The sequence below is a fragment of the Macrosteles quadrilineatus genome, unplaced genomic scaffold (genome assembly GCF_028750875.1).
Source record: "Macrosteles quadrilineatus isolate MER2022 unplaced genomic scaffold, UCM_ALF_1.0 Scaffold_4__1_contigs__length_99947679, whole genome shotgun sequence".
Classification (NCBI taxonomy): Eukaryota; Metazoa; Arthropoda; class Insecta; order Hemiptera; family Cicadellidae; genus Macrosteles; species Macrosteles quadrilineatus.
Genome location: NW_026542597.1, coordinates 29,983,754 through 29,996,558, shown reverse-complemented (window position 1 = coordinate 29,996,558; position 12,805 = coordinate 29,983,754). Strand labels below are relative to the sequence as shown.

The 12,805-nt window shown below is 33.1% G+C and overlaps 1 protein-coding gene across 1 annotated transcript in view; it reads right to left on the bottom strand.

Moving 5' to 3' along the window:
- Window positions 1-6,100: 6,100 nt before the first annotated feature.
- Window positions 6,101-12,805, bottom strand: part of LOC128991965 (centromere protein I-like) — a 30,515-nt gene continuing 23,810 nt past the window's right edge. Inside the window, exons 14-17 of the mRNA XM_054415278.1 lie at window positions 11,134-11,260; window positions 8,458-8,631; window positions 7,381-7,450; window positions 6,101-6,473 (exon numbers count right to left, since the gene is read on the bottom strand). Coding sequence (XP_054271253.1) covers window positions 6,454-6,473; window positions 7,381-7,450; window positions 8,458-8,631; window positions 11,134-11,260 — 391 coding nt within the window. The 3' untranslated portion in view covers window positions 6,101-6,453. The remainder of the gene's footprint in view (window positions 6,474-7,380; window positions 7,451-8,457; window positions 8,632-11,133; window positions 11,261-12,805) is intronic.

The window sequence follows — 12,805 nt, the reverse complement described above, 5'->3', positions numbered from 1 at the left end:
CGTAGTAGTAGGATTGTAACAGCTGTTTTGTTTGGAAGCAGCTAATGGCATTTGTGTGTTTACATAAGCCTCTGTTATTGGACTATGAAAATATTGACTCCGATTTCAATTTACAGATATAGATTTTCAATTCATATTGTTTTGGTTTTCAATTCCGTATGATTTATTTTCAATATTTTAATAAATTGATGTTCATAAATTTAAATTAATAAAATGCGAATTAATGAGATGATATGTCACCTGTCTGCCATGTTATCTTATGGGACTTCTGACACTTAACTACCCTACTTGCGACGCGACTGTTGTATATGTTTAATTTTAATCTTTTGATTATGTTCATAAATTTAAATGAGTAATACGCGCACTAATGAGCTATGGTGTCACCTGTCTGTCGTGTTATCTTATGGGACGTATGACACTAAACAATAACACTACTACTTGCGACGTTCCCAATTCTACCAGGCACGGCCACCTTTTACTCCTGGGGCTCATTTCATAATAAAGTACAAACTAATATTATTAGTAAATCAGCTGATCGCCCAATGCAAATCTAATGGAAATTACAAGTTACAAGTTAGTCGAGTAAATCCATACGATAACCCTAAAAAAATTGCTTTAAATTGTTTTATTGGTTATTTTGACTTAGAATTATGTGTATTTTCCAGGAAAAAAAGTCTAATGAAATCGGAGTCTCGGAAGTCCAAAATTCAAGATGGCGTCCAAGATTTTGGTCAAATGTGTCCGTTAGCACAATAACTCAAGCAAAAATGATCCGAATTCGATGAAATTTGGCACAAACATGTAAACCTACATTTTTCTGAACGAGTTCGTGAACCAGCATGATCGGACCATGGGAACAGTTGTTTATGGGGGGTTTTATGGGGTAAAAATTGGTTTTCCCCATTTTTGACCCTAAAAACGTAAAATTTTGCAATTTATTTCTAAACCATTTTAGGACTCAGAAAAAAACAATTTAGTACATTGAAGCGTTGTGATGGGTCTAATACCTAGTTACGGAGAAAATTCGAAAAAAATTAAAATTTAAAATGCCTATAATATTCTTACGGAGAATAAGAAAACTTGTTGTAGTTAGCCTGCATATGAATATATTTTTATCAAATTTGGAAAATGCATTTGTTTTATACTAAAATATTTAAAATTTTACTAAAAACACTTTTTTACCCTCCCTGTCGCAGCAAACCGAAGTACTTGTTAAAGTAGTGCTATTTAAAAAGGGAATAAATGTGATATTTTTAATGTGAAATTTTAGTGTAAATTCAATCAGGCAATTTGAAATTCGCTTAGGGTGCACGTTTGCTGCGGAGGGGGTATTTTAATTTATGACTATTTTTTGCTTGAAAAATCCAATAATAGGTCTTAAAATAAAGATCACAAGCTTGCTAAAATTCAACATACATATTTTATTTACTTAAATAAATATCTATAAATCTTTAGCCCGAAAGGATTTTTTGAGATAGGCTTGTATAATATAGTCACACTTTCTTGTGGTTGGTAGTAGAGCATTATACAAATAATAATTCAAAATTTTCATCAAGTTGTACACTGTTATGATCACTTTACGAACTGTCACATTGTTCTCCAAGCTGTAGTACAAGGTAACCCATACTTTGTTGCAGGAGCATTGCAAATTCTTGCAGCCAGTAGAGTAGTTGCAGTGAACTTTGGGTCATCGAGTCGTTTTTATTGGTTTTTTTCAGCAGAGCATCTCAACATTATTTTCTTTACATTAATTGAAAAAAAAAAAACTCTTCAAATGAATAATAGTTCTTTTCTTTTTTTTAGCAGTTTATTCACTAGATTTGTGAAATAATTTTGGTTTATTTTACTTTTTAATTTGGTAGGAAAATAATTTAAAAATTTTGATCCCATGAAGGTTTCCTTTTTTTAGTTTTTTCATAGAAGCTGAGATTGATAAATTTATATAAATTTTATTTCTAGTTTCATATGGATGGACATTTTTTCTAATTTCCAAATTTTGTTTTAAAATTCAGGGACAAATTCATAGATATATTTCTGACTTACTACCGCGAAATGGGGAGTTGCCTTCATAATAATTAATAATAATTTTAACCTTTACATACATTTGGTTCTCAAAATGGAAACTATAACAGAATTCGTAAGATTACAAAACAAATCTTCAATTTTAAACTAGAAAAGAAGTGCAATGTTTGGCAGTATGATTTCAGCTCTGATTCGTCGGTCTCCGGGCTCAGGCCAAACCGTGTGCACTTTTCTATTTGTTATGTTGTGTTATTGATTTAATCATTATTTTACAATTGTATTTCATTGACTCATTAGAAGCAACTAATATACGACTCCAACGGAAGGAAAACCAAGATATAAAAAAGAAACACTGTTAATTTTAAGTAACATAAAATTGATAATTTTAAAAACATATTTCGAATATTTGTCTTTTTATATATGGTTTTTTATTATAGTCTAAATTAGGGGCTATGGCCCCTACAGGCCACTAGTTATAGTACATATTTATTGACCAGACAGTCAAAATGTGTAGTATTGAAAATTGATTTTTTTTACAGTCATTGTTTGTCTAAGTATAGCATGATTCTTATAGCATTTTTAGAGTTTCAGAACTGTATCTAAATTTTTTGGGCGTTCCTTCATATATTGCCAGACCATAAGACAAAATATTTTTATTTTTGAATGTCCAGGTTACATTTAGTGACACTGGCCTAAAAACATATAACCCTGAAGAAAGTTTTTGTATTATGTTTTGTGTATATTTAAGATTTGTGTCTAGGTTAAGCCCAAAAATTGAGTATCTTAAGATCTCCTATTTTTACGGGGTAAAATGGGATTTTCCCATTTTTCACTGTAAAAAGTTGCAATTTATTTCCAAACCATTTTGAAGAGATCATAAAAACAAATAATTTAGTATACAGAAGCGTTGTTGTATGCCAAACGGTTACGGAGAAAATAAAAAAGTGTACATTTAAAATGACCATGTTATTCTTATGGAGAATAAATAAAGTGTTAAAGCTTGCTTGTCTATGGAAATATTTTAGTGAAATTTGGAAATTTTGGCCATATTGAAAAAAAACCCTATTTTCGAGACTCCGATTTTATTAGACTTTTAATACCATTATTCCACATACTTATTGGAAATGAAAACCATCAAAAAATCTTTTAAAGCAATTTTTTTAAGGTTAAGGGTTAAGGGGTTTTATTTCATATCTTGACTATACTAAATTTGATCTAAATAACTGTAAACATTAACAACAATACGATTGGAATCATATGAAGTCAAAAAAAACATCTGATTAACAGCAGTATTGCCAAAATAAACCTGTAAACATTATACATATATTTTTTTTTATAAACTACTTGTGAACTATTACAAAATAAAAGAACTGAATGAGCGTAAAAAAAAGTATTGAAACAAATTCTATTACTTGACTCAACACAGAATTCGCTTATGACAAATATGTGTGTGTTTGTATCTGTGGAGACGATACAGGCCACGATGAATTGTTATCCAAGCGTACCAATTAACAATTAAGATACGGTATGGTCATTTTCAGAATTTCCATAAGAATTACATCGTTTTTTTATAATTATCCCACCACCACTTAAAATAATTTAATGATTAAAAATACTAAATTGCATATATTTTTTAAGGATTTACAACATGGGTATAACACAGACTAGAGATAAAAAGTTTTGTCCCCTATAGTGACCAATATTGAAATAAGTTATTTACTACTAACAACTTAAGACATATTTTTACCTATTTTCAACCCCATACAACACGTTTACTGTATATATTATGTATCTTAAATCATGAACAGTTTATAGATAATACAGTTTCAAAGGTTTGTACCAAATTCGGTCTAAATTGGAGGTTCAGAAAAAAATTTACAGGGAAAATAGTAAGGTTTATTATTTTTTTTTTTTAATTTTTGGGCGCCATATTGGAAAAACCCAATTTCCGAGACTCCGATTTTATTAGACTTTTAGTATGTAATTTAACATACTTTTTGGAAATGAAAACCATCAAAAAACCTTTTAGAGCAATTTTTTTAAGGTTAAGGGGGTTTTTGTCATATATTGACTAGACTAAGTTGTAACTTGCAGTTTATTATGAAATAGGCCCCAGGCCGCGGCCTGGTAGAATTGTCAACGTAGCAAGTAGTGTTGTTTAGTGTCATACGTCCCATAAGATAACATGACAGACAGGTGACACCATAGCTCATTAGTTCGCGTATTACTCATTTAAATTTATGAACATAATCAAAAGATTAAAATTAACCATATAGAATTGAAAACCAAAACAATATAAATTTAAAATTTATTTCTGTATTTAAAGTGGAGTCAATGTTTTTTTAATAGCCCAGTAACCAAGCTTTCATATTCTTAAAAAAATACACAGACAATGTCATTAGCTGCTTCAAAACAATTAAAACAGCTGTTAGAACTCTACTTAATTGCATTGCCACTTCGAAGGCCACGGCCTGTACGTGCCATGATTATAATTACTTCCTTTGAGGTCGAAATTTTTCCCCATTTTCCCGCGAGTTTAGTTTGCCATGGCGCCCGGTGACCTATACTCACCGTTCGACCAAAAAATTAACTTTTTTGATTTTTTTGTGATTATAGGTTGCCATTTTTGGGGTAGTGGATTTTTATCCCCCTGGAATTTTACCCCCTGGGCAAACGTGACTCACAAACCAGGGGGTAAAATTCCGGCTGCGAAACTTCGCGACATCAGCTCGATAGATTAAACGCTGTATTAAACATATATTTTCACGGTTGTGAATTTAATCAGAACACATCAAATTATAAAAACCTAGAGTGTACGACCCGGATTTTTACCCCCCGGAATTTTACCCCCCGGATTTTTACCCCCGGATTTTACCCCCTGGCCAGATATATAAATTAGTGAGAATGATTAATTATCTTCATTCTGTTCTAATTTTATAGTAAACATTTTATTATTAAGTAGGATTAGTAAATGCTTAACAGTACAGCACAAAATCATTAAATTAACCCTAAAACTAGAGAACCTGGCGCACAAAATCGTGCGCAATTTAGGCAAAGGAGAAGAAGGATTTGTATTGATTTTTTTATTTGGTGTTTTCTCGTTTCTTGGTTTTGTTGCTAAAGCTGGTGATGGTAAAAGGCCTAATTGAGTTCGCAGTTTACCTGCCGTTTTTGCAGTTTCTTTTGAGAAAGTCAGTAAAAGATTCTCTTTTGACTAATCGATGATAACCTAAATGATAAACCAAACCCTTTCGTTCCCACCAACACCTTTGGCTGAAGTGTGGGACTTATTTGTCAGGTCCCATGATAAATCTTTTTTCTTTCTAGGAAACCCCCTCTTCCCACCACCACCTCTGGCTGAAGTCTGGGACTTATTTGCCAGGCCGATTCCCTGTGAAAACTCTTCTTTGCTTACTCAAATGTTTACTTAAAACCTTTCAATCCTAACATCCTTACCCTAGAACTTGCATCCGTAAAGCAATGCTGTACATTGCATTACAGTATTGGTAATCACAGCAAAACCAGGAATGATATTATATGAAGAGCTGCTTTATCTAGATATTGTTCAGGTCTCAAAAATTGTCTTTCGTGACGTAATATTGTTTCAACTTTCATGGCAGCAACTTAAACTATATTAAACATACTCCTTAGTCCTTATAGATTCATTATCCTTATGTATTTGCAAGACAATCTAAATGTTAGTTATGTCCGGTTCACATTTTTGTTTGTTTACTATTTGTCTGTTGTTATTTAAACAATTTTAAAGATCGTGGCAAAATGAAATTAATAAAAATCATTAATCTACACAAAGATGAGTGGACAGTAGGGCTCAATCTTTACAAACAACAAATGCAAGTCAACACTGACAGAGACTCCTTAACCAACATATCAGCGAGAAAACAGAGACAACCTTTAGATCACCCAGCCTTTGATCAGACTTTAAAAGTCTAAAACAATAAACACAATGATCAATCCTAGTTCCAAGTGTTGTAGCGTTTTGAAAGACATGGAGATTGGGTGTTTTAGATAAACAATTGAGAAAAGATAAATTTTTTAATCAACATAAAAATTAGTTTGAGCTTAAAAAAGAATCCTAATTACATGAGAGATTGGTATATTGAATTGGACAAAATAATCTTACGATAAAAGTTATACATAGAGTAAGAAACAAAATGGAAATATCGTATATACAAAATAAATAATATGCATTTTTGGATAAGAATATACAGAAACCCACATTTGACTTTGATAACCCTATTTCCAAGTTTGGGAATGTACAATAAGCCCACTGTGAGTGTGAGTTATAAAATTATAAAAATAACAGTTTGGCATACTTGTAGAGCTGGCCTAAGTTTCAAAGACCCTTGTATAAATTTCCCTCAGTCTTCTAATTTTTCACAAAACTTTGTCTTCTATGAGGTACACTTGTCTTCAATCTCTGGCTTCTGGAACTAAGAAATATAAAACATTACTTAAAGTAAAAAAATATTTTCCTACCTCTGGAATCTGATCCTGTCTTCAGGTAAGAAAGTCCCTATAACAATGATAATTAGGGCCCAATCAAAATCAATCACCGCTTATACCACATTTTGTAAGTAAGAATTCCCTACAACTACAACATAGCAAAATTAGTACTCAGCTAAAGCTGTGAAATGACTAAATAAAAACCACACAGAGAACTGTATAGAAGTCAAAACAAGAATCAAAATGAAAGGAAACAATTAGTAAAAATAGCCTAGAGGGTAGCCAAACACAAAATGGAAATGGCATCCACTGGAAAGACTTTGGGTTTGTGCACTAACTGTTTTTTTTTTTTTTTTTTTTTTTTTTTCAATTGAGGAAGAGGTTAGATCCTAGAATGAAAAAATAGTAATTCACTAATATGATGGAAATTTTTGCGATAACTCCTGAAATAAAACTTACCATTACCAAAGTGTACCCTAATACGTAGGCTACCGATGGATATTCTCATTTTAAAGACCAGCTGTCATAACATCGGTCCTATACTATCATTTGACTATTGATATAACTTCAGGATGGTATCCATTAGTCAATGTTTAAACTAAGAATCAAACCAGCAAAAAAAAAATTAAATTACCTATAACATATAAATAAAGATATGCACAATGGATTAGCGAACTTCAACTATAGAAACACATGTGTAGATTGACTGCTATCCTGATATTGCAATAATAACCCATAGCCATAATACACTACAAACCACTCACAAGAACAACAGCTGATTAGAAACAATCTATGTAAAATGTCACCAAATTTAGAAAGGCTGTGATGAACTAACTTTTCAAACATAGTTTGTAGTTGAAATCATATTTTAATTGTGAGTTAAAACATACTTACTACTTGGAAAGAAGAAATTGATAAATTCTTTGATTTCTCTCAGGTGGAGCGATGCCAATTCTAAAGATTTCTATAACAAAAACAATTTAATAAATGTTAAATATTCAGTTGCATCTGTCAGTTAGATTTTTTTTACAACAATGCATTCACAACAATGATAAAAGTATTAATTAACCCTACTTGAAAAAGTAAAAGTAACAAGAAAAGAATTTATGTGGCAAAATCTGAGATAATTATGGTCAAGGGGCTTAAATATGCACAATGCAGATCATGTAACATAACACTGCTATTTTCTGAAGGAAGATATCTTCAAGAAGAAAATTAATGACAAATAAATATCCTATACTCTTATATGAGCAATGTTTGCTTGTATGTATGCTTTTATGTATACTTGCACAAAGATCTCGTAAACGGCTTCAACAATTTCCTTCAAATGTTGTAAATAGTTTATTTTTGGCCTAAAACGTGTTTACTACAATTTCTGTAAAAAATGAAATTGAAAGTCAAAGATTTTTAACATTGGTAGTACAGGGGGAAAACATCAGTTGTAACTATTGAGCAAAAATTACACTGAAGATTACTCGATATTGGGGTACAATGGAAATAAACTATGATACTTTAATACTTTTAATGGCAACCATACAAAGGTAGGTATTGTATGGATGGATATTAGTGTAGGATGACCTTGTAGTCTTGTTTTGTTACTGACTAAGGCCGACATGTATCTTAGACAGGACAGTTAATTAATAGCCCATACAGCCAATGGCAACTAAGGGACCTACAATTTCTAATGGAATCCGAACCCACATTAAATTTGGCAAGAAATTGTTGCCTTGTATTTTACGAGTTGGTCTAATTATCAGGATAGTACTGCGGATAGTTGTAGTACCAAACCATGGCTTGGCCCCCAGGTACTGTTTTGTGAACACGTAAAACTGTATTGTGTATATACAAGAGGAGCTATTATATACCTTATCCCTCTTAAAAGATACTCCTCTGTCAGCCCCTTGGCTTTCCCTCAAACGTTACCTTAAAGTAGTAATGTCACAAAACAAGCTCTTACGTCACCAGACTTACTTTTCTATCTCCTGGATGTGAGAGGCTCAAAAAGTTTTTCTTAGTCTCGAACGATACGTAGGTTGTGAGAAAACACAGGTGAGATGTGAGACATAGAGATTCAACTCCTTCTGATAAATTCATGTCTACAACATCTCTAACTACCGCACCATTCTGTTTTCTTGGAAGCACCACCTGTAAGTAAAAGAGTCTTTTAAATCCAGTCTTACAATAATCCCAGAGTGTGAGTGTGTTACATTTTCTCAAGGATTTGGGAAGCATGGATAGAGCTACTAACTAAAATCGTGATCAATGAAATTATTTATTTTTCTTTTAAGATTGTTTAATTGACAATGCTTAAACTATAATTTTCATTATCATCAATGAAATGAAATAAAAAGTCCGTTGTTCTCACCAGGCTGACAAAAGACAAGTTACACTAAGTGATCTGAAGCACAAAAAAACCATAATGTATGTACCGGTACATTAAAAGTGACCTTTGAATTTTTGAATCTGAGAAAATAATTAGGGCCTCATTAGGCAAAGCTTGTGGTTGAGGTTCCTTTACTTACAAATTTAATGTATACACAGACCGATCAGATAGATATAAACAATACTAGTAAAAACACAATGGTCTCATTCGAAATCTAAACATAAAAACAATAAACAAGAAAGACAAATGACTAATCTTCATTGTTCATGAACACATTATCATTGGTAGCAAAATCCTGTATATCTCCAGCGGTCCCCTCCAAGGGTTAAGTAAACGTCATCACAGTCATCTATAATCGTGGCGAAATCCTAGACATCACGTGCGGTATTTAGACATTATTGTCGTCTCCCGTGGCCACTGAACGTCCATTATTGTCATCCGCGATCGCGGTAAATCACGAAAATCTACGGCCGTGTAGACATCATCATTGACACCCGCGGTCTCGGAAACGTCATCGTCGTAGTCCACGAATGCGGCAAAATCATGAGCATCCTTCGCGGTCGTGTACACATCATCATTGATACCCGCGGTCACGGAAACGTCATCGTCGTAGTCTGCAATCGCAGCAAAATCATAAACATCCTTCGCGGCAGTGTAGACATTATCATCGTCATCTTTCGCGGTCACAGAATTGTCATCGCCGTCGTCCGCGATTGCGGCAAAATCATAAACATCTTCCGCGGCCATGTAGACATCATCATTGACTCCCGCGGTCACGGAAACGTCATCGTGGTCGTCCTCGATCGCAGCAAATTCATGAATATTTCCCGCGGCCGTGTAGACATCATCATCGTCTGCCGTGGTCAGGGAAACACATCGTTGGCATTGTTGGGATGTTGTAAGTAAAACACATTAATTATTTGGACAATATTTAATTAATAAATGCTTTGCATTCAAGCCAGCACGACACCCTATCCTGAGATATAGCCCATGTAAATTATACTATTGTAAATTTGAACCTTTATTTAAAATTAATCTTCTATTTTATTATAACTTCAGCCCACACTCCATTGTCAGTCCTTTCATTATAAGGTAACATAGCCTTTTAAGTTTCGTTGCATGTGTGTTCATTTGTTTCAATAAAACACCTTTTGTAATTCGTATATCTTTTGTATATAACTTTAAACATTATACCGGGTGTCCAGCCTAAAGTTTTCCAATAGCTAACTTTTTAATTTTAAATCTGACAAACAACTTCATATGGGGGACTTCCCTTTATTTTTTATTCTGCATTTTGGGGTGATTTCGAAATTTTTCTAAATGGCCGCCATTTTCCAATATGGCGGACAACTTTGGTTTTTCTTATGGAACACCCTGTATTTTATGGTGTTTTTGGATACTACAGGTTATTTTAAGACATTTTTGTTCTTAGGTATTTTTTCATAAAACCAATGGTTAAGGAGATATGAACGGTTAAAGTTTATTTTCCGCCATAAGAAATGCCTTAAGTTTTCCAATAGCAAACTCTTCTTGGAAAACTTAAGGCATTTCTTATGGCGGAAAATAAACTTTAACCGTTCATATCTCCTTAACCATTGGTTTTATGAAAAAATACCTAAGAACAAAAATGTCTTAAAATAACCTGTAGTATCCAAAAACACCATAAAATACAGGGTGTTCCATAAGAAAAACCAAAGTTGTCCGCCATATTGGAAAATGGCGGCCATTTAGAAAAATTTCGAAATCACCCCAAAATGCAGAATAAAAAATAAAGGGAAGTCCCCCATATGAAGTTGTTTGTCAGATTTAAAATTAAAAAGTTAGCTATTGGAAAACTTTAGGCTGGACACCCGGTATATGACATATTCTATAACTTTAAATATTTATAGAATAGGCCTAGCCTAAAAAGGAATAATGTGGGGAGAGTTTACAGGAGAATGTTCAACAACATAAGAGAATGACGAGAATGTTGCCTGTGTAATGATCAACGACAGCTGGTCCACTGTACACTGTTGCTTGTGTAATGATCAACACAGCTGACAGCTGGGTTCAGTTTTGATTCAAACCAACAAAAAGCTACTGACTTTTCTTAGGATCAAACCGACAACCTTTTTGATTACTATGTGAGCAATAAACCACCCAGCTACATGCTTCAACAGCTCAATATACAACAATGAGTTTTGATACACCGCACATGAATTATTCCTTACAGGAGTCCCAAGTTTTTACTTAATACTACTAATAAAGTTACAGTAGGAAAATACCTGGCCATTTTGCAGAAAGTAGATAATTCTCTGTGCATAGTTAGCTGTGAGTTCAATTTTATCTTCGCAATGTTTGTAGAAACGAGGCTGTTCCACTCTTAGTTTTGGCAGAAACTCTTTATGATACCTGAAATCGCTTGTAGTTTTACTATTTACATTTGTGTAGTTTGACATTACACTACTCATTTACATTACTTGTACACAAAGAATAAAGGCAATTTGATTTTATTTGACTCATTTAAACTTAAAAGGTAAGGAACTTCAACTTATTCTTTCATAGACAATGCACCAGCAACTGAGGTGGAAGTAAAAGTTCTACGTTTAATATTTTAGCAAATATTATTTTACAGTCACCCGACAAAGTTGGCTTCCTTGCACTGATTATAGTACAGAAAGCTGCATTTACTTACTTTGTCGCACGGTTTATACTTTGGCGCACACCAGTATTCCAACCAGAGAACACAAAATAGCGTGGTTTTATTATGCACATAATCTGTGTACGCTTGGAAATAGGTTGGCAACATTGAAGATACTACTACTATGATCAGCTGATTGACTATTGATATTCTGCTTTAACCTGTCATTTCATGTTTATATTCTACTTTTGTTCAACGCTTGGTTTGAATATAACGTAACCTAAAGTGTAGTATTTGAAAGAATAATTTTAAGTGGACCTAACATGTTTAAAAATAATGAACTCAGTGAAAGTGATTGGTAATATATGTGTACACCAGAAGAAATAGCAGAAACTGCAAAACATGTTTCATTAAACCTGTTACCTGAAAAATCAAGAAAGAAGTATGAACGAGCATACAAACTGTTTTATTCTTGGAGCGTAAGTAAGAAAGTTACAAAATTGTCAGAAAAATTTTTATTGGCATATTTTGCAGAATAATCTACTTGTTTATTCCGTTTTTGCTGATTATTACTGTTTAAACGAGTACTCTTGAAAATAAGATACTACGACTACAATCAGCTGGAGCAGTATTTCCCATTCCAGTGTTCCCATGTTCCCATTGGGTGTTTGTTTGTTTGAAGTTCAATCACGCATTAACTACTGGACGAATTGGGCTGAAATTTCGCATGATGATAGCTCACATTGCCGATTAACATATAGGCATATTCTTATCTCAAAAATCCTTTCGGGCTCCGCCCCAGTGGCTCTGTAGTTCCCATGTTAACCTTATGAGTATTCATATTTAAAAGGAATTAAAGAATTTAGTCAGCTGTTTCAACTAAAAAAGTTGGTTCTATGATATGCAAAAGTATTAAAAAGTTATAAGATTTACCAACAGGGTGCAGCACTATTATTTTTTTGCATTTATGAAAACAGCTAATTTGAACTAAGCAGCAACAAAAAACCGTGATACGCAATGAGGAGAACTGTCAAAGTAGGGTTGTTTACAGTTATGTTTATGTTTTGAATTTCATGAATGATTTGTGATATTTTGCGGATTTTTAATAATTTATTTTTCCCTATTGTTTAGGTGAAGTGGTAGAACATTATGGCTATGGTAGATGTGTAACTATAGAATACTGTAAATTTAAAGAAGCAAATTTGATCAAACTGTGTCCTCAAAGCTTGAGTATAACTGCAATAAGCATTTTATACTTATATGCCAATCCCGTACAAAGGACGGGTACTCTGTTAATTAGGCCTATCCATAAAAAT